The following is a 21,776-nucleotide window of genomic DNA, read 5'->3' on the forward strand; positions in this document are numbered from 1 at the left end:
TCTAAAACTTTATTGTAACTTACTGTAGATATTGTAGACAAAATTTTTAAATTGTGTAAATTTTTGAATATTTTGAAGTGTATAGTTTAAAAGTTTTGAAATTTTTTTTGAAGTTACTATAGTTAAAGTTGTTAAAAAACTTGTAGCAGATAAATTTAGCAAAAAACTTGCTTGCAAACAAGGCCTTAATTAAATATGCCACTTGCTACGAGTAGACTACGAGCCATTGACATCAACGACTTCAATTTTGTTCAGGAAGAAAACGTGACCCTACACCATCCACGACTTCAATTTTGTTCATAGCGGAAGTCGTTACGCTTTAGTTGACAGGCACTGAATTCATTAACCCGACTCTCCATCTTCCATAACAACTCCATCGCTGTCGCCTGGGAATATTTGGAGATGCAAACGTCGTCGTCTGAAACACATATCCGTATCACCATCATCATCTGAAAGCAGTTCAGGAATCTACCATTCCGGCTCTAGATCCTATTCCATATAAGAACTTTCAGATCAGAAACGACGACACTTTACATTAGCTAGCTGCGGACCTTAGATATGAATTCGAGGTAGAGAGAGAAGTTATTAGTTGGATAAAAGATGAGTGTGAGTCACGCGACGGTGCATCCAGTGCCTGTGGAAGCGCCGCCGCCGCAGACGGAGGATCCGAATGCGCCGCTAGCTGCCGGAGTGAGGATGAAGGACATCCAAGGGATGCCTGGAACCGTCGGCGGCCTTTTCTTGCGTTTCGCTCAGTTCCTATTCGCTGTGGTTGCTCTCTGCGTCATGGCCGCGACTAATGACTTCCCTTCCGTCACCGCCTTCTGGTAATTAATCTGAATTATCTTTTGTTGAATTTCGCTTTTACTTGTATTAAATTAGTCGTAAGATAGTGAAATTAGTTAGCAAAGTAGACTTCTACGAATTGATTTTTGTTTCCCTCGCTTGATTGACAGTTCAGTAATTGCGAATTTTAGGGAAAAAATTTAGTAGGTGGCACTAGATGTGATAGATTGCGTATTAAGAATCATGCTAATTCATTTTCCCGGATCTAAATAGTACTCTCATTCTTGGACGTCGTTGCTAATTTGCAACAAACTGATTTGAGTTGATTAAATTATATAGCTAATATGAACTTGTGACAGTTAATTAAAGGTGAATTGATTAGATTGAAAATGTGTTTATATCGAAGAAGTTGGCGTTTCACTAGCATGTGGTACCGTGTTTCCGTGGATTTAAACTGAGATTGATCTTTCAGCATTTTGAGAGGAATTACTTTTTTTAAGTGAAATGTATTGGTTTCATTGGTTCAGTAAATGTTTGACGTCGAAGAAATAGAGTAACATGCCATAGAACTTGTAGCCTGCTGGAATTTTTCCTTTTCTTAATCTACTGTGATCGTTATCTGTTAGTTTGTTTTTCCTAGGTGCCTTAGAAATGAAGCAACTGCTGTTGATACTTTTTTACCTTAACGAGATTATGGCAGACTTCAAGCTTGCAGAATTCTTGAAACTCAACTTTGCAAGCTTTTTTTTCATCATTCTCTTCCTTGATTACTGTGTAGGTTGTTTGGTTGTTATGTCAGTATTTAACTTTGATCTGTTTTCTTTTGCCACAGTTACCTTGTTGCAGCTGCGGGCTTGCAGAGCCTGTGGAGCCTTGCACTGGCAATTGTTGATGTCTATGCTCTTCTAGTTGGACGCAGCTTGCAAAACTATCGACTTGTTAGCTTATTTGCTATTGGTGATGGTGTAAGTTACAATATCTGGTTGCTCGTGCCCATTTGAAATTTTGAGAAAGCGATATATAGTTTCATTTTGTGTCTAAATTTTTGGAATGTGCTTGTTTGCTGCTTGTTAATCTGTGCAGTTGGTTTAACCTTTCTTATGTCTGTGTCATTTAGAATAGTTATGTTGAGAGGCCATTCCCTGTGTTTGTTTGGTCAAACCACCTGTCTTCTAAGATGTTGTATTGGAACTTTAGAGAAAAATGCTTCTTTTGTTCTGAGCGAGAAGGTTCATCTATTCATGGAGCAATAGATGGCCCAGTTTCGGGGGAGGGGGTTGGAGGAGGTGATCAAATGCTGTATGTGGCCAGATTTTCAATGTTAGTTTGACAATATTCTTCAACAGTAGAGATGTAAAGAAATTATTCTAGGTCATTGCTTGCTTTTCAACAGTAGAAAAACAGCTAGGCTTTTGCTGAAGAATTCGGAAAAATCTGCAGCAATTTTGTGACTTGTTACTTGATACCTCTTCAGTATGTCATGATATCGCATGGATTTTAATTCAGTAATTTCATTCAGTTCGACTACATTTACCTTAAATTTTCTGATCTGGTATCGCATCTTTGTCTTATTCATTCTTCTTTAGATAAACAATGTTTAGTAGGGGGCAAGTTGGTACCTTCTTTATCTATTTTAATCCCTTTCCTCGATAATGACAAATTGATTCCATTTCTACTAGAGTCTCTCTACCTTTTGTGGCTACTGTTGCTCCAAAGGATTTCATAAGATAGTTTGGATTTGACACTCTCCTCTAAAACATGCATCAAACACAGTAACATTTTGCCTTTTCTTTTGGGGTTAATTTGGATACTGCTGCTTCTACAATAAGCTATTTCCCGCTACCATTCATGTTGTTGACATTGGGCTCTTACCCTTTCCATTAATACTTTCTGCTACCGTCTCTCTCTCTCTCCAAACGTGCATATAGTGATTATGATGGTGTATCTAGATTGTTGGCGGTCCATTTGCTAGTGTCCACAGACATTAGTAGACGCTCCAGATGCAACGAATTGATTACACAGTCAGATTGATGCCAGTGTGATGAACGCACTCGAGTTCCATTCTTATGGTTGAAGTTTGTCACCTCCATGTCATTGGCTTATTAAGAATGGTTCTTTCTCTGCAGGTCACTTCCACCCTTACATTTGCTGCAGCCTGTGCATCAGCTGGAATCACTGTTCTAATTGGCAATGATCTTGGTAGTTGTGACCAAAATCATTGCACAGAGTTTGAGACTGCAACTGCCATGGCTTTCCTTAGTTGGTTTGCTGCATTGCCGTCATTTTTGCTCAACTTCTGGTCTCTTGCTTCAAGATGAAGAGCGCGAAGTTGGTATTTCTCGGAAAGATGATACCATAAGGTATCATTTGATGGCGTGCTGTTTGTATGATTGTTATAATATTCTGATGACACGTATGTGTAATGGAAAATTGATGCAGCACTATTTGTACATACACACTGTAAATTGGTCAAAGTTTTGTCACAGTATATGAAAGGATATGATTTGCGTTGTCCAGCCTCACTGGGATATTTTGTTGCATGCGGTTGAAACGCGACGAACTAAAAGTCTAAAACGTACTATTTCGACCTTGTTACATGGAACCACAATTTATAAATGAGGTTCATCAAATTGAACATCTCAGTATTCAAATTAGTTTGATTATTATTAATCAAATCGAACATCTTAGTGTTCAAAATACAAGCATGCTTGATTATTTTATCAAACTTGAAAATCTGTTTACAAGTTTATTTGATTATTTTATCGAATTAAACTCAAATGAGTTTTTATCCAATCAACTTTAAATCAAACTCGAGTAGCTTATCTATAAATTTTAATTTTATGTTAGTCCAGCTAAGCTTGAGTCGAGCTCGAACGTTGAAGGAAAGAAAGAAAAATTCAGCCCTATCTATAAGGAGCAAAAATAGATAAAGTAGAAGGAATGGATGAATTTCAAAATTGGTGACTACTGATAGATTCAATTGAAGCCGTAGATCCTCGTCATCCCTGACATTCGGCATACAGATTAATAGTATAAAAGATTGGAACACTGAGCCTACTTCGTACATAAACTTCGCCACTTGGCATCCTTACCATTACTATGGATTACGGTGTGATTTGGCTTTTGATCATAAACTTCAATTGTAGTTTGATTGATTGCTGAAAATGGGAGAGGGACGAGGAGAAGAGGACTTGCCGAGAGATGCATAGATCGTGAAATCGCCGCTAAAATCAATGGCTGTGGAAGACTACGGGGGTGTCATCCACCAATTCTTGCAAGTTTGTTACAACAGGTACGTGGTGTATGTACTTAGGAATGGGCAGATTTACTCGGACCACGCCGGCAAATCTGTGATCGATTCCGACGATGTCAAGCTTGCCATACAGTGTCAATTTCAGCTTCTCGCACCCTCCTCCAGGTCATCAGGTATATCTATCTATTAAGTTAAACTGCCAACTCTGCTCAATTTCATCAACAGCAAGAAAGACTCACTTTCATCAATCCTATCGTTTCGACAAAAAAAGAAAAAAAGAAAAAGAGGAAAGACTCACTTTCATCAGCACTAGTTCTTTATTCATTTTCAGTCTTCCCCACTTTGAGGATTTTTTTAATTGATTGCTGAATTTTTCAAGATTTTATGGCAATGGGTATGTAAATTTTGTCTTTTTTTCGCCTGCCATGTATCCTTCTTGTGTACTCAGATAACGTTCTTATATTTGGTTACTTTCAGGTCCTACTAGAATTAGCTACGAACATAAACAACCTGAACTTTACCAAAATCAATTGCCGGGCCTGGAATTCCACTCCCTCCTGAACAGGACCACCCTAATTAGCCCCAACTACCAGTTTGCTATTGCAAGAAAAGAAACCAAACCAAGCAAGCAGTTGAAGAAACAGATGGAGAGACTGCTGATCCTCTTCCCAACAACAGAGGATAGATGCTTCGCCAGCCACTCTTCAGCCTGCAATCTTTTCCAATTGGACCTAAACGATCAAGATGAGCTTTTTAGTCTGGCTGGCATTGCAGGCGCCTGCAGGGCATACAGTCCCGTATTGGGTTGTGTACATATTTTTCTCACAGCAAAGTTCCCAGGAATGTCAACATTTGTGATCCCCCTTTTCTTGAGCTTGACTGCCTTCACGGAAGCAGGGAGTTGGGGCCGAGACAGTAGTTAAGGTGCTTTAACCTGGGGCTTGTGTTGACCGTTTGTTGGTTAGGTGGTTTTTAGGTACAAGCTGTAGCACATACACCAGGAGGGTTATCCTTATCCCACAAAATTTTCTAGTCAAGCTGTTTTGAACTCGGATCTAACGAGGGAAGCAATTCTCTATTGAAGATAAAATAGAAATCTTAAAGAGCAGAAATACGTTACAATTATAAATAAATCAATACAGACGGGGTGGGAATTGAATATTACAAAACTTTTCAGCTTCCTCTTTCCTGGATCAACAACCTTTTCTGTCGAGGCTCTAATGCAATCTTATAGCGAAAGAGGACGGTTTCATTAGCTGGTACTCGCATTTACACGAAAGACCAATTGACAAAAGTGAAAGCAAGGCAATGGACAGTATTTTCATCTGCCGCAAGGACTTTCCAGGCAATGGCTTGTTCATATGAAACATGGCGCCCCATTGTTGACATGCATATTCCACCAGGCAAGTAAGCAAAACCCTGAGAATTGAATATATATATATATATATATTAGGCAAAGTACAGGATTAACAAGCACGCAAGGAACTTCCAAGAAAACAACACCCATTATTATATTGGTAGAGACACGGACATGCAATAAAATGAGTTTCATGGCATTCATGAATATGCATATGGAAAGAATTTTATTATTTCAATTGAAATTTGGAATAATCCCATTGCGAATAGACATGGAATAAATTAGCAGCATTGTATGCTCAGCCTTGGTGAACTAAGCTGCAACATTGTATGCTCAAACTTGAATGCGATTTTACAGGACAGATTTTTTTTTTTTTTTTTTTTTTTAATTTTAAGCCACCAGAATTGCACGTGTTTTGGAAGTAAATTTGAGATTATTAACAAATAAGCTTCTAGGAACATCCAGGATACCTGTTGCATGATCTTTGCAAATTCAGCAAAGAGTGCCTTGCGCCCTGTGTCGTCAAAAATCTTATCTAAGGTGACATCTTGTAGAGCCACCAGGGTCGTCTCCAGCATGTCAAGTCCAGCTTGATTTGCAAATATGAAAACTGGCAGTGACTGCAGCAAAAAGAAAGCCGAAAACAATTTAGCCAGTATATTGCCAGTGAGACCAAATAAATAAATAATAATAATAAATAAAATGGAGTTAAGTCGAATTCTGGAAAGCGAGCACATATCAAGTCTCAAGTGAACAGTTCGCTAACTTGAAGGTGAAGTACAGGGAATGGGATGGAAGACAAAAAGCAAACAAATAAAAGCAGCAGCATTTACTAACACATATTTCGTGTACTATACCTTCAGCGAGCAGCACAAAATGGCATCTTGATGAAGCCAGAGATTCTTTAATACTGTATCACCATTTAAAGGATCAGCTCTCAGCAATTCTGCCCCCATATGGTAACTGAGAATTGATAAAACAAACAATACATGAGAAGCAGCATTGTTACTTCTTTTAACTTCCCGACTTTCTTTTTGCTCAGATGCAAGAAGTAAAAGCATTTTGCTCCAGAAATATTCCAGGCAATACCACTCTTAGTGAACATTTAACTAATCATCAGACTAGCATTGAAGTGATGATCAGATTGACCAAGACAAACATTACCTATAACTCTGACAGATCCAGTGAGCTAGTGTCAGAGCTTCAGGAGAGCCCGGGGAAAGCTTTGGTCCAACAGTGGGGCTTACTCCTGATGGGGAAATAGCCATGGCAACCCTCTGTACAGAAGAAATCACACTTCGAAGGTACTGGCGTGCCATGGTCGCAACATTTTCTTGAAGATTGTTTTCAAAGGGAAACTGGAAGGCAATAGTTAATACTGAACGCGCATTGTAACATGAGGATGCATCTGCTGCAGTGGTGGCTGAAGCCGGGCCAACTTCAAGACTTGAGGTCAGATCCAGTGTCCTATTTGTAGGTAATGTGTCATGTGCATCACCCTGTACAAAAATCTTATTAGTCATCCCACGAAAATAACTTGAAAACAAGTTCATAATACAAAATGCCAATCCATTCAAACCACATGCTAAAGTAACATCCAAGAGGACTAACATGCCCACAAAATCTAGTGCCACATATCTACAATTATTAATGATTCTTTACATAACAAATGACTGCAAGAAACGTAACTTGGATTGTTCAGCTAAATCACTTAATTGACAATGGTGCATCTCATACTACCAGTGTTCTATTCATAAGCAAAAGCAGAAGTATCAACTTGTTATTGGAACCAACAATCAGGCCAATATTCAGATCATTATTAAATCCACCAGTCTTCAGGAAGAAACGATAAGTTCTAAACGAAGAATGTCGAACTCAACTGATTTTGATTCCAAAGGAATGATTCGGAAACCCGAGGGTAGCAGTGGGGCATCATCTGGGAACATTTCATCAATTGGAGCAAAAACGAGTTCAGAGCAGGCTCCAATGGCATTCTCATCAACTCCGCTGCACATCTGCAGAGGATCCCTTTTCAGAGCTAGGTGTTTACATCATTTAGTCTACATTATGACCAAGATAATAAAGGAAAAACCTGTAAGAGATGAATGTCTCTTGACATAAAAGCATCTTCTTGCCCAAGAGAGTGCCCTTCAAGTCGTATTACTTCAAGCATCTGGGAGGCAATAACGAATGAGAGCGTAGAAGTCAGGTAATCTTAGATATTAAAATTATCCAGCAAAGTAAAGCAGTCCATTCACATCAAATGATAAGTTGGAAACAGTTTATTTTGTCCCTTTGAAGAAGAGGATCATCAATTGAAAATGAAAACTTTGACTATCTACAGAATTTTGACATAAAACACAGAAAACACAACAAACTCCGCGGTGGGACTTGCAGTGGCACCAATACACAAAAGCAGAGGATATATGCATGATGTGCATTACAAAGAACAAGAACATGAGACAACCACCTAATATATACCTCCTCATGTTCGATTGTGTGGCCAAGGGGCATAATAATTTGGCTTCCAGTAAACCTAGTTGGCCTCATTCCAGGATATGCATATGAACCAGCTTTCAAAGAAGCAGCAGAATAGGCATCAATATTAAAATCTGCCCACTCTGAACGGTGTTCCCTTAGGAAGCGAACCAGCACGGCAGGAGGTACATTCTGTAAGAAATAACAGATAGTTCTGTCATTTACTTAAATGCATTAACTCATGCTGTATTATTGTATCTATTTCACAATTTGAAGGAGGTCTGCATTTTTCTTGGGATGCCACATGAAAGCATTGCAGAGTGCTTGTCTTGGAATCATATCAGTTTTCACGTATTTGTTTCACTACCAAGCAAGATTGCTTGGCTGAGGACGTAATAATGAAGAACAAATTGTGAGATAAGTTGCTTGCCTGGAGTAGCATGGAGGCTTTTGCACAGAGAATGCCTCCAATCACGGAAAGAGAATTGGATGAGGTGCTCAGGCTCTTGGTTGAATTAACTGCAATAATCACATCTTCAGCGCCATCACAGCTCAACAATGACCAGCCATCATCATTGAATCCATTGATGGCATCATTAAAGCCTCTACAGGAGGAAAAAAAATCATCCGCTGAAAACCTCAATAAAGCACATAGAAAACACCAAACAAAAATCATAACAGAAAAGACAGAATATCACAAAATGCAGCAGAATGATACTAATGGTATTTGAGCTTGACCTGCTTAATCTCTGGCTAAATGTTCTAAGCACAGCTGGTTGCCTGCCCAGGCCATATACAACCTCACCACTCGTCTCCTGAGCTATTTGTCTGACGTATCGCAAGGCCTTCAAACATTAAAAAGAAGTAAATAAAAGTTGTCCACCCACCAGGGTAGAAGTTTAGACTTTCAAATGTGACAAACTGCAACCAGACGCTTTATGAACAGATACAGCTCATTAAGTCCTCTAATCCAACTACCTCCAGTCGCCTAAATTCTTAAGCATAACCTATCATTCTGCATGGTAAAAATAATTGTTCAAGTCCCCAATTCCAGCATAAAAGTTGTTGTCATGATAGCAAATATCTCAAAAGCTGAACCGTGTTAGGAATTTTAAGAATCCAAAACTGCCAACTACTGAAGGAGTTGTTTAAAATTTCTAAAACTGCCTTGGTGTAATTGGCCCCCTTCATATTTTAGGAATCTTGTCCTTTTGCTTTTCTGAGATTGGGAAAACATTTAAACCAGTGCCCAAAGCATTTAATAGTGTGATTGCTTTAAATCAAATCATTTAATAGTGGTTGCTTTAAATCAATTGTCTAAACTTAGGTTTGTCTAAAACAAACCTTTATCGAAGTTAAGCGTTGTGCTTGCTCAAGCATTTAATAGTGGTCGCTTTAAATCAAAAGCATTTAATAGTGGTTGCTTTAAATTTCCAAAGTTAGAGTTGTCCAAAACAATTGTCTAACACAATTTTTTTTCTTCGTTCTGTATCGAAGCATTTAACAGTGGTTGCTTTAAATCAAACCTGTACTAAAAACTCATAAACTCAATAGACAAATTTGTTCATAAAAGTTGCATTGCGGTGAACAAAAAACTTGTACAAGGATTTAAGATCAAAACAGCACTTGACTCACCGCAATGGTCATTTTCTGCGCCACAACTTTTGACGATTCATAAAGTGGTCGCAGCACCTCTGGCACACTCCATGCCTGGACAGTTGTGTATTTTGAGATTTTGCCTGGGTGGGCCAATAAATGCATGATAGACCAGTGTAGGTATAAACTAACCTCTAAGTTTAAATGATCAACGATGTGGATGATTGATCCTCCACCGTCGCATGGCCTTATCAAATAACCAGATGGAAGCATTTCAGCTCTTGTGAATTGAGAAGCTGCAGCTGCATTTGGACCAGCCCCAGTACCGGACAGAGATCGTTCACAAACCTTGAAGAAATTAAAAAAAAAAAACAGTGAAAATGCTTGTTTGATCCACTTTGTTTCTATCAGCATCCTTCTATATGCAGACACTCAAAGTTCAAAAGGTAAAAATTACTTTTAGTGGTAGTAAAGCTGAATAAACAAGATCCAGATAGATTTCTAAGAATGCAAGAACCATTTTAGGATGAGAAGTATCATAATTATATTTATGTTGAAAGAGAGGTAAAACCCTTTACAAGATATTTGTTCATTAGATTTTTAGCAGGCAAAGCGACCTATGCAACAAAGGAACAATTAAGAGGAAGGATTCATAAATTAGTTGAAAAACTGTATTACTAAGGGGAAACATCAGAAATACTTCATTATAGTAAATAAACACTGATAATTGCCCCTACGTCATAGACCCATTTCCCTTTCATTTAGATTACCATCACAGATCCATGAATGTCAACTCATTGTTTCAAAGTCACACAAGACTAGATCCTGTATCCCTAAGCTTCCAATCTTGCTTAGCAATCAGCCAGTATGATGCCGAGAACTAGAAGATCTTTGAGTTCTATTTGAACAAAAATGTCCAGAAATATCCATACCACAAGACTACCATTCTCTAAGGTGGTTGTGTATCTCAGAGTCCAGAAATCACGTGCAGGAGCCAATGTAGTCGGAGCATATATCTGCAAGCAAGTTTAGATTCATTAGCTTCTCTTATTTGACAGTCTGCCCAAAGACACGACAGAATGTGACTTCAAGGTAAATAACCTGAGTATACACAAGTTCAATTGTCCCTCCATTTCCAGCAGGAAACATAGTGAAGACTTCAAGGCTCCGACAGTCCCGGAACCAAGATGGGCGGTCTTTAAGGATCTCTGCAATCTGTCAAAGTTCAGAGAATAAAGGCAGGCATTTGATCATCAGCAATATAAGAAGTCATATTAAGCAAAAGCTGTTAAAAAGAAGTCACATGACGTAAAAGGCCAACACAGCAATTTCCACAACTAAGCCTTACCTTTGTTGGTTCCAAACTAACAAGACCACAGGCTCGAGCTGCCACTCCACTGCAACTATGTGAAATGGCAAAGATCCCAACCGAATCCGGACCAGGCTGACAATAAAATTTTTAACATTGGCAGAAATAGTGTCAATTGTTGGAGAGGCAGATGGATGGATGGATAGCATCATAATTTACAAGTGGAAATAAATTAAGAAACTGATTGAGCAATGAGATTCAGAAACTCGTACCTTCATCCCAGGCATCTGCACCCAATCAACAGCAGTTCCTGTAGCCTTTGAAAGGAACTCTGTCAAGGTCTCCTCTGCAATCGACAATAGTCTGCCAAAAACCAAAAGAAACAGTGCTAACTACCAACCATTCTTTCACTCATAATTTACATAACTTACAGCTTGTGCTCGTGTGCACACAAAAGGAGAAAGAGAGAATGGCTAATAATAGAATAAATAATTACCCTGCAGGGTTGTTAGCATCTCTTAGAGAATGCCGAGGAGTGGTTACTACCGATTCACAACTTGCATCAGTGGTAGTAGCAGCAGATGCCTACAGAAATAGAGTCAAGAAATTTTTTAGCAGGATGACGAATTTCTCAAATAGCCTCGAAGATCAACGTCATCTTTATAAATGGGAGAAGTTGCATGTGTATGTAATGGTGATAATCATTTATGTGATGGAACCAGTAGAGAGGGCGGGGAACCTACATGCACGTAAAGCAAAGAAAATAAACCAAATCAGTGATGAAAATCCAACTAAAGCACAGGAGAACAAAGAAAAAATCAAAATCCCAATGCTCAAAGTCCCTATCTTTCTGTTTGAATGTATACTTTTAGGGGGTTTTTTTTGTGTTAATATTACAATGAAGAGATTTTTTGTTCAGAATGTGCCAAGAACAGCTAGGTCTCTATGAAGGACCTGAACTGGTGAGCCTTAGAATCATAATCTATGGCAGATAAATGCAGATGCTAGGTAGATTAATCCATCACGCTTTGCTGCTTGCATCTAACTTAAAAACATTAAAGATGAGTGTTAATGTGGGCAATGAAACAAGCTAAGTTTCCAACATACAGTTTGCAACTGCTGCCTCATATACCCATTCTCACAGACCAGCTGTGAGACCTGCTTCTGCAGGCGATCATTCTCTTCCATCAATAGTTTGTTCATTGCAGTCAACTTTCTATTTACAGTTTGGAGCCGAGAAGACTCTTTTCGCTGCTTCTCTCGACACCTGCGTCAGAAAGTAACCGTCTTATTTTAGCATCCATGGTAATACTTGATCTAGAACAAGCACAACTCAATCAAGTATGTTTTAGATCAATTCAAATTCAAATATATCTAATTAACCTCCACAGACAAACTACCTTCAGGGTACTAATTATTAAAACCTCAAATTAGTGTTGTATGTTCAAATTCAAATAGATTTGGCGTATAATAAGCAGCAGCTAACTTAATCGGAATTAATACAGACTCCATTCTGAGTAACAAAATTGCGAGAATGCAAGAAATGCATAACTAGAAATGAACGATCCAAAATGAAGGTGGGGGAAAAAAGGAACAGAAGCAGGCCGCCTTGTATGACAAACAGCATAAAAACTCTTTCATACCTGCGATTCTGAAACCAGACTTTGATTTGCTTAGGTTCAATGTTTGACAGAATCGGACATTCCCGAATCAACTGCTGCCTACGTAACGAGCTGGGCTTAGGACACTCAGTATAAACCCTCTCCAAAGCCTCAACTTGCTCAGCAGTGTACCTTACATACTTTCCAGAATCAATACTACTATTCTGCTTGCTAATACTCCCACTGCTACTCTCCCTGTGCTGCTGTGCCACCATAGCCATTTTTTCCTTCCACCCCGCAAACTCAATACTTCACAATGTACAATTCCACGGAATTATAGAAACTCTGAGAATTCAGCAGCACCACAATATGTACCAACAGTTTCTGAAGCAAAGGCCCCTTTTTCCCCTTGTTTTCTCCCCAGACTTGTTCTCTAGTGATATCAGAAAACATGAAACTGACGATGATCTTGGGTAACCACAAGATTCCTTTGTCCTAGGTGTCTTAGACTGTGAAAGGACCCTAATAATCTTCAAGACTCAACCTTCAAATTTGATGTAGAGCCAAAATAGCTTAACCAAAGCTATGGGTTATTGCAGATCACACACATACTGACAAAAACCAATCCCTTCGGTTTATCTTGCTTTTCACATGAAACCTCCTACACGTCTTACTTTTTTTTTTTTTTCCCTCTTTCTGTTGTAAGTTGTAACCTCTTCTTAGTTCTCACCCTTGTTCACGCCAAAGCTCCAATCTCAGACAGAAAAACTCCAAATTACAGACAACCAAAGCCTGAAAAGCAGAACCCAACAAATTTCCATCAGTATTAGTCCACAAGTTTTCAACCACAGAAATAAAACCAGTCCTGTAAACCTCTGCTTTAAGGAGAGTTAAAAGTGAAAACCCAAGTCATGGTTCGCTAATGCGAGGACGAGTTAAGCTCAGGAAGCCAAAAAATAAGCAACTTTCACCTCCAAGAAAAATTTACCCAAAACGAGAAGGCCTTGAGGGTTCAAAGCAGACAAACTGACGAAGCTTTATGCCAAGATTGACAGCTGGAAATCTGTCACAGTAACTGAAGAGAAAAATGTCATCTCTTTCATTCCTTCTAGAAGCGCCAAAATTAAAAAAAGAAAAAGACAACAATGCAAGGGGACTCTGTAACTTCCACCGGTCTTTCTCCTTTCCCTTGTCAAGAAAAAGAAAGAATAATAAGAGACCTTACCCTTTAGACATTAGAGAAGAACCCGTGAAGCCGATTTTTCAAAGAAAGAAAAACCCAGATAAAACATCAACCGAACATTGAAGACAAATGAAGTGTTTAAGCAAAAAAGATTCAAACTTTAGTGGGGAATAGAAGCTTATTATTTTCAACAAGGAAAGAAAGTGACTGGTCTGATGAGCTGAGCGAATGAGGGCTAAAGAGACAGTGGTGGGTGGGTAAAGAAAGAGAAAGAAAAAGAAAGAAAGAGAAAAAAGAGTTTATTGAGGCCTTTGATTTTTGCTCGCAAATCGAAAATAGCAGGAGTGTTTTATGCTGGGGCTGCTGCTGCCGCTAGCAGGACTATTGCTATTGCTGATATAGTGCTGCTTCTGCTCAGGATTTTCTTTTTATCTCTGTCCTAATCTTTTACTGTTTTGTGTACCCTGTTTTATACCCTCCTGTAGTGTCTGGATGTAGTATCTGTTTGTTTGGATTTGTGAAAAAGTTGTAAGGAACGCATTTACTTACCATACCACCCAGTACCCCTGTTGTTCTCATTAGCCCCTCAAACTATTGACCCTTTTTTTTTTTTTTTTTTTTGCCCTTTTCTTAATTATTGTGGATTACTCTGTTTAATGCTTTAGTCAAATCACAGTAACAAAATCTTCTGCAAACCCCAATTGGCTGTTTCTGTACCTGACTCTGCCCTTTGGTCCAGCCAGCCATCAGGATCGATCAGGCCTCTCTCTCTCTCTGTCTCTCTCTCTTTCTGACTGAGCATTTTTAGGTTTTGTGCTCTGAATCTGAATCATCTACTAGTACTAAAGTTTTGTCATTTTGACAGAAAAGGCTCACCTTTTTCTTTTAATTTTCTGATTTTGTTTGGAAATTTTGGGATTATCCCATCCCTTTTGGAGACTTCAAAAATTTTTTGCCAAAGAAAGCAAGAGCTAAACGCAGTTGGTGAAACATGTGTTTTTCTTCCTCAGAAAAGAACAAATACATGTTTTTCTCACCGTGTTGACAACTCTGGTTCAACACTTGGGGAAGACACACCTTATGTATGCACAAATCAAAAGAAAGAAAATGATAAGACAAATAAAGATGAAATTTTATTTGAAGTTATTACGAGTTAATGATTTTCTTTACCAGATTTGTTGTAAGACATTTAATAAAGGCAGAGATGAAAATCCATGAAAATAAAAGATACACATAAAAGCACCAAGCTATTTTCACTTTTAAGTGCATATTGGATGTTTTGGGATCCAGATTTTTGCTTAAGAAAGCAAGAGCTAACCAAACCAAACTAAGTCTTGAAACGCAACTCTTGCTTCCAAAGAGATGTTTTCTTTTTTCTTCTGCTTTCCCTTTTCTCTTCGGGCAAAAGTTGGGGATGGTAGTATATGCTAAGACAAAGTAGTTAGATGTGGAATCTTGGCTGTAACCCAACCCAACTGAACTCAAGGCAACAAAGGTTAAATCTTAATCTTGATGTATCATGTCACAGGGTCTGAAGTCTGAAGCGTGGTGTGACTAGTGAGAAGGGACTTTGTTCTGTTGGAGGAGTAAATTTTGTTCTCCCCACTTCTGCTCCTTTTCACACGCCGATTTGTCATTTTTATTCAACAGAAGAATGGGGAGGGGCTGGGTACTTTAGCCGGAATATTTGGAGTACTGCCCTGCCCTGCAGCGCCGATAGTACTTGTGCAGGGCAGGCCGCAGCGATGCCCAAGAAACTTTCCCTCCCTCCCTCTAAAAGCTGCTTAAAGCTCAATCTGTCCCCTCCCCGGCTCCATTGAACGGCTACTGTGCCTGTGCAATTCGACAGAGCCTCCCCGCATCTATAAAAGCTCCAATTTTTTTAACCGCTATGCTTTCAAAGGAATTTCACGAGTCAAGTCAAATTTTTGCATTGTATGTTTGTGCGCGCGCCAGCGAGCGAGCGTCCGTATATTTGTTATTTGAAAATTTGTTTTATTTACGTCTCAAACACATTTTTTTTATTTCATATGCATAACATTATAAAAAAAGTGTTACAATAAAAATACGTTAAATATTTTCTTAAATAATTTTCTATACAAAATTGTATTTTTTTGAACTTTTTGCAAAAAATGACTATAACGATTTGATATATATGAGATAAAAAATAATTAAAAAATATGACATGAAAAATGTAACAATTTTCCTTTAAAAATCGAAATGACCTTTATTTCGATTGCGAATCCCATGGACTTACCTGGTCTTGCTTTTGCTGACATGTTTCCTTACTTCTCGTGAATCTATTTGGTTAACTGTCTAACTTGCAATACATCATTGATCAGAGCTCTCTTCAACGAAACATTCCGTTAATTAAAATAAATTTCTCAACTTTCATCTTTTCCGCTTTTTCAACTGCATAAATAGTAGTACTATTTTATAATGCTTTTTTTTTTTTCAATTTGGGGATGGCTCTAAAGAAAAGGGGAAAAAAAACTGTACGAAAGTCACACCAAGAATTTCTCGATCACCTAATTAAAATATCCCTCTCAATTAAGTTGAATCTTAAGCGCTGTGACGTGAGTCCCGTTGCCTTTTAATTTGAGGATAAACACTCAATCCACTCAAACAATAAAAAAAAAAACTGACTATTTCATAAAACAAGGGTACATTTAGTACTAATCACTTAATGCAAAAACCAACAACTTGGGAAGAAAATATCATAAAACACAGCCCCATTGTTTAAATCTTGTAATCAGTATGAAAAAAAAAAAACTCTTTATTTGAGTCACTTTTATTTATTGTTTGTGATAAATCAAGTAATTAGTTGTGTCACGTACATGAATCGCATTTCATCAAAATCAGAACGATGTGGGCACAATAATATAAGACGTTAGCACCTAAAAAAATTCGCCAAATCCACATGATATGTTGTCCGAATGAGGATCACCATTCCCAGCAACAAGCTTGGAAACAGGAACATGTTGGAGACGCTGCTGTGGTGATCTCCAGTTAGTTAGGAATGGAATGATTAATTGTAAGAAAGAATTTAATGGCAGATTACCAATCCCTCGTCGTATCTTTGCTTTTTTTTCAACTGACGTGACTAATCACTGATGATTTAGGTAAGAGACCAGAGTTTAATACATCTTGCCATTGATTTCAATCTTCAAAGAATTTTGCACAGATAGTCCGACTGTGATTGGCTGCTGATCATCTGGTACAATTGCTGGCTTTTTACTTTTATCATTGTTAAGTCTGAGTCATGTTCAAGAATGTCAACCAACGCCATCAATCTTCTTCAACAATAATCTCTCCTTTTTTCCATCATTAATTTATATTATTGATCTAGAATGCGATGAAGATTAACCCAAATTTCATGGGGCTCTTGGCTTCATTACTTGTCGAGGTAAAATTGAATAGCATGCAAAAATAACACATTCTTCTTTCGAGAAACGAAATTTGACTAATTAAACCTAATCCCAGAAGTCAACTCAAAAGCCGGCAACTCTTGAATTGCTCCCAGGACTTAACTACCCAAACGCCGGCAAAAATAACACTTTCAGATATGAAGAAGATTCTGTCACAAAATCAAACGCATTCTACAACAAAAAACAATTTTTAATAATTTGATCAAGGACCACCACAACTGTACAAACACACCCTTGTCATCATACTCTCAATTCCTAAATGTATACGAGTAATAATTTTTTGAGTCCAAGTCAACAACAATTTCATGAAAATGAAAATGGTGGTATTTGGCAAGGGCAGTATGGAGAATTTAAACGAGGGCAAATGTGAAAAAGAACCTCTCAGCCCACTTCCCCCCATCCCCCCAAAAACAAAAAAAGAAGAAGGAAAAAAAAAAAAAAGGCATAGACCATAGTCACCATACACCATAGTGAGTGAGTGAGTGAGGGAGGAAGGAGGGACCAGGAGCATTGAAAATGAGTTGCAGGAGTCTGGACTGCGGTTTCTTAATTCCAGACCAAAGTTCTTAAAAAAAAGTGAATGCGCGCATGATAGCATTAGTGGACCTTAATTTTGACGCCTTTATCAATCAATCTTTGTCAAGTGGCAGTAACGCAACGCTGCTGCCAGAATCCTTCCGGCGCGCACGTTATCTCTGGTCGGTCTCTGTTTACGCCGGGATCCGCTAAAATTACTCCTAATTTTTACTAGTTAGTAGTACGCTTTTTGTTTAAATTTGATTTTTTTACCTCTTTTTTTCTGAAATTATGTATGCTACTATGTATTTCCTTTTCATAAAAAATAAATTACTATTATTAACTAAATTACCAAAAATCGTCTAACACGAAATGCTTAATAAAGTTGGGTGAGAAATTCCATAAACATTCCGTAAGGTTGAGTATTTCTTTTAGTAGTATAAGGAAAAAAAGTTTTTAAATTTGTGATAACAATTTTATATCTTTAGAAAATATAGATTTTGACGGGCCTCAAAAGCTAAGATAAAAAGTTAATGTGAAAATAAGGATGTATATTGTAAGTACATTGAGACGTTCTCTGGAAAAAAAATCTTTTTTTTTCTTTTACTAAGTAAGTATATAGACAAATAAAGCATGAAGTTGATGCCAAAATATTTTGATATGTACCGATTTCTATTTGATTCTGTAAATCACAAATATTAGTTTTGGACTATATAATAAACAAAAAAAAAAAGTATGGAGTTAAATCTAGAAATCCTTTTGCTTGGTACCCAATTTGTGATTTTCTTGGTTATTTAAACAGGGCGTATTTATTAGTAGTTAAAAGGAAACTATAAGATGCAATTACTGATTGTAATATAGTAGTGGTATTTGTGTAAAAGAAGGGACAAAATCAGAAATGACTATTTATAAAAATAAAAAAACAACACTACATAAACGACAAAAAACACTGCACTGGATTTAATAATAATAATAATAATAATATGGAATTGTGGATAAAAAAATTGCATTTTCATGCATCAGCTTTTGGCATGCGCAAAAAGAAGACCTCACGTGCGTCCCACACATCTCACTGAAATCTATTTCTAAATTTTGCTTCCCAACACAAACCAAATTTGTTCTGAGTTCTGAGTCTGACCAAAAAAAAAAAAAAAGTCCTATTAAATAAAATACTTTCAAATTAATGCTTTTATTAATTACGAAACAAGACATTCTTCATCTTTTTGGTCTCGAGAGGTTTTTTTTTTTTTTTACTTCTTCCTTTTTTAAAAAAGAAAAAAATTTTGCACAATAATAATGTGTTTGGATTGCATTTTTCCTCATTTTTCATGGAAAAATTACTGTAGCGATTTGATATATGTGAGGGAAAAAGGTAATAGAGAAATGTGATCACGAAAAATGATAATATTTTCCGACGGAAACAAGGCCAATCCAAACAAGGCCAACCTGGAAAGGAAAAGGAAAGTCGGAGCGTAGGATCATGTAGTATTATATTTAAGGGGGTCTGGTTAAATTGCATCTTTTGGAATCAATGATTGTGTACCGTCTCAGGAAAATTTTAATCATTTGTTGCGATTAGGTTAGACCTAAATCTGAGTGAGAAAGATAAAAACCCTTAGTTTTACCTTTTTAACCTTAACCTCCTTCCCTTTTCTTTTTTTTTTTTTCTAACGCTCCTTTCTTTCCCCTACTTTTTCGGTGAGATGAGGATGTTATGCTATATTAAATTCAATTATCAACTTACTTTAAACATTCGGAATATTATACTTAAGTGGGGAAAAAAAAAGGTTTGATCGGGATTTCTGATAACCCTTTGGAACTCAATTTCTAGTAGTATTATACTAGAAAGTAGCCTATGTAATTAAAAATTTTTAAAAAAAGTCCTCGGGATTAGGATATGTGCACACTTACGAGAGAATCCGAGCGAGGAGTCCGTATTGACCTAAAAATTTTTAAGTTAGTAATTTTTTCGACTCTTATTTATATACTGTAGTACTTATTAAACATTTTTACACAATTATCTCTCAAACTAATATGGAGCCAATAACCCGATACATAAATCTAACACTTCTAATCTGGTGGATGATTATAATATTTGTAAGAGATGAGATGTTACACAATTATGATACTGTTGTACTTTTAGTAACATCTTCTATGCCATCGAGGGTTCGCTCCCTACATGCAATATGGCTATGCATGAAACTAAATGTAGCAAGTAGTTCATTACTCAAATGCCATTTTGGAGAATTCCTATTTGGATGGCTATTTTTAGGAGTTTTTTTTTTTTAATGAAAAGATGTACTGTAACGATTTAATGTACGTGAGGTAAAAAAATAATTGAAAAATGTGTTCACGGAAAATATAAAAATTCATCCGTGAAAAAATCACAATCGAAAATAATATGGGTTAAGGTCAATTAGGGGGGGGGGGGAGAAAAAATGACTATGGTACATATAATTAAGCTGATTGTAAAGGGTATAATTTTCTTTCCTTCTTTTTGTGGAGGGGGGGGGGGGGTGGGTGGGAGTCGAATTTAGGAAGAAGTATGGATCATGAAACTCCCCAGCGTCAAAGTGAAAGATTTTCGCAATCTTAGCAAACATGACTTTGAATGTCTCCTTTGGAGCATGCCAACCGCCTAAAACCATGTGGCAAAATTTTACACGAATAACTATATTATGTTCAAAGGAAAGAAATCGCAGCCACTTTCGGGAAAAGGTTTTCATGCTTCATATTTGTTGCTGTCGGTATCATTGTGCAATGTCTGTATATATATATATATATATATGTGCGTGTGTGTATCTCAGATTCAACCATAATCTTCTTTCTCACACTGACTCACTGTGTGAGGAGGCTATGCGTGTTTGCGAAGCAGTACGTACTACGTAGCAGCAGTAGCGTAACTCAGGATATATGCACGCACAACTGTTAATTGGTAGTGAGTGTAACTGTGTGACTGTGTGAACATACTCTTCTTCATATATATATATGTATATATGTATCTATGTATATATATATATACAGAGAGGGAGAGAGAGAGAGAGTCGCACACCACATCCACATTGTTGTGTTGTGGGGATCATGTGCTTTTCTGATACAAAAGAAAAGAGAAGGCTCGATCGAATATGCAGATAATTGCTTGCTTTTCCCTCCTGAGTCCTGATTGCCTAATCACCTATCCATGTATAAAAACGTCAGAACTAATATATTTAATCTCTCATATGGATGGACCACTTGATGATGAGTCCATATCTTATTTCTTCTTGTTACAGACTTGTGTAGCTCGCTTTTATTTTTATTTTTATTTTTATTTTTGGTCTGCTGCTAAAGTTAATTATTTTCTTTTTACCTAATTTTAGCTTTTGATCATAGAAAATCTTTTGCGTAACGTTCTCAATTGCTTTTTCTTTCGCCTTTTTTAAAATATTTTTAGAGCTAAAAAGGGGTCGAAAATTAATTTTTATAAAAATCAGAATCAGTTGAGAACAGACCCTTTTTATACAATTAAGACTAGGATAACTGGCAAGCGGAAGTTAATTTTAGCATTTGAGAAGGACAGTAGTTGCCATTCTTCTTTCTCTTGTTGTTAAACGCTAGGAGCATTAGGGAAAAAGGAAAGGAGGAGTTTGATGTTTGCTACTTCGGCTTTATTAAGGAGAAGATTTTATCTCTTGTCATTTATACATCTTTTGAAGCTCGAAGGACCAAGAGTGCTCAACTATATCCCCAATAATTATTGTCCTAGCTAGCTACTAGTATAAAATTGGTTACGTATATATATATATGCTTTTTTTTTTTGGGTTGTTGAGGAACTATTGAAAGACCCCTTTGAATGAAATACCCCTTTGAATTTGCATCATCATCAATAAAAGAAAAGAAGTGAAGGAAAAGTAGCAAGTAAGGGACTGCTAGTGTTTTCCAAGGCCATGACACAGAGAAAGATTGACCAAGATAGATAGATGGAATGGAAGCAGAGCAGACAATGCAAGTTCCATCTGCTTAGTACAATCAATGGTTTATGATGAGGAATAACAAAGTCAAATGGACAGATACATAAGAGAGATTGATTTGCTTTCCTTTTTACAACTTTAGGTGATGGGATTAACATTCTCCCACTTTGTCTCCTTCACTCCCCTTTGTTTTTTTCCCTCTTTTGTTTCCTTTCACCTTTTTTTTTTTAATTTTTTTCCCCTTCATGTTCCTAATGGGTGGAGGGTTCCTATCTCTCCTTTTGTCTTGAGCCATTGCTTTTTTCATAGGGAAGGAATA

General features: G+C 37.3%; 2 protein-coding genes and 2 long non-coding RNA genes across 4 annotated transcripts; 2 read left to right on the forward strand and 2 right to left on the reverse strand.

Annotated features, from left to right (window-relative positions):
* The first annotated feature begins 389 nt into the window (after positions 1 to 389).
* Positions 390 to 3,302, forward strand: LOC113707899 (CASP-like protein 5A2). The gene is made up of 3 exons (XM_027230298.2): positions 390 to 827; positions 1,619 to 1,751; positions 2,913 to 3,302. The coding sequence occupies exons 1-3, from the start codon at positions 601 to 603 to the stop codon at positions 3,102 to 3,104; spliced, it is 552 nt and encodes a 183-aa protein (XP_027086099.1). The 5' UTR covers positions 390 to 600; the 3' UTR covers positions 3,105 to 3,302.
* A 770-nt stretch (positions 3,303 to 4,072) lies between these two features.
* LOC113707929 (uncharacterized) lies at positions 4,073 to 4,565 on the forward strand. Its single transcript, XR_011818284.1, has 2 exons — positions 4,073 to 4,212; positions 4,517 to 4,565. It is a non-coding gene; the product is annotated as an uncharacterized lncRNA (long non-coding RNA).
* A 530-nt stretch (positions 4,566 to 5,095) lies between these two features.
* Positions 5,096 to 12,877, reverse strand: LOC113707908 (homeobox-leucine zipper protein REVOLUTA). Its single transcript, XM_027230322.2, has 18 exons — positions 12,423 to 12,877; positions 11,887 to 12,046; positions 11,276 to 11,364; positions 11,052 to 11,142; positions 10,819 to 10,914; positions 10,572 to 10,685; positions 10,403 to 10,486; positions 9,663 to 9,818; positions 9,510 to 9,584; positions 8,613 to 8,719; positions 8,305 to 8,479; positions 7,878 to 8,066; positions 7,489 to 7,569; positions 7,277 to 7,411; positions 6,561 to 6,895; positions 6,254 to 6,359; positions 5,867 to 6,016; positions 5,096 to 5,458 (listed from the first exon to the last, which is right to left on the reverse strand). Exons 1-18 carry the CDS (start codon positions 12,659 to 12,661, stop codon positions 5,309 to 5,311), a joined length of 2,532 nt encoding a protein of 843 aa, XP_027086123.1. The 5' UTR covers positions 12,662 to 12,877; the 3' UTR covers positions 5,096 to 5,308.
* A 160-nt stretch (positions 12,878 to 13,037) lies between these two features.
* LOC140011038 (uncharacterized) lies at positions 13,038 to 13,746 on the reverse strand. The gene is made up of 3 exons (XR_011818283.1): positions 13,606 to 13,746; positions 13,369 to 13,455; positions 13,038 to 13,172 (listed from the first exon to the last, which is right to left on the reverse strand). It is a non-coding gene; the product is annotated as an uncharacterized lncRNA (long non-coding RNA).
* Positions 13,747 to 21,776: the final 8,030 nt, after the last annotated feature.

The sequence above is a fragment of the Coffea arabica genome, chromosome 1e (assembly GCF_036785885.1).
Source record: "Coffea arabica cultivar ET-39 chromosome 1e, Coffea Arabica ET-39 HiFi, whole genome shotgun sequence".
NCBI lineage: Eukaryota > Viridiplantae > Streptophyta > Magnoliopsida > Gentianales > Rubiaceae > Coffea > Coffea arabica.

Coding starts and splice junctions, on each gene's coding strand:
- LOC113707899 (XM_027230298.2), top strand. CDS start 601: ATGAGTGTGAGTCACGCGACGGTGCATCCAGTGCCTGTGGAAGCGCCG. Junction 828..1,618: donor CCTTCCGTCACCGCCTTCTG/GTAATTAATCTG, acceptor CTTTTGCCACAG/TTACCTTGTTGCAGCTGCGG. Junction 1,752..2,912: donor TATTTGCTATTGGTGATGGT/GTAAGTTACAAT, acceptor CTTTCTCTGCAG/GTCACTTCCACCCTTACATT.
- LOC113707908 (XM_027230322.2), bottom strand. CDS start 12,661: ATGGCTATGGTGGCACAGCAGCACAGGGAGAGTAGCAGTGGGAGTATT. Junction 8,067..8,304: donor AAGCCTCCATGCTACTCCAG/GCAAGCAACTTA, acceptor TATTTCTTACAG/AATGTACCTCCTGCCGTGCT. Junction 7,412..7,488: donor GAGACATTCATCTCTTACAG/GTTTTTCCTTTA, acceptor GATCCTCTGCAG/ATGTGCAGCGGAGTTGATGA.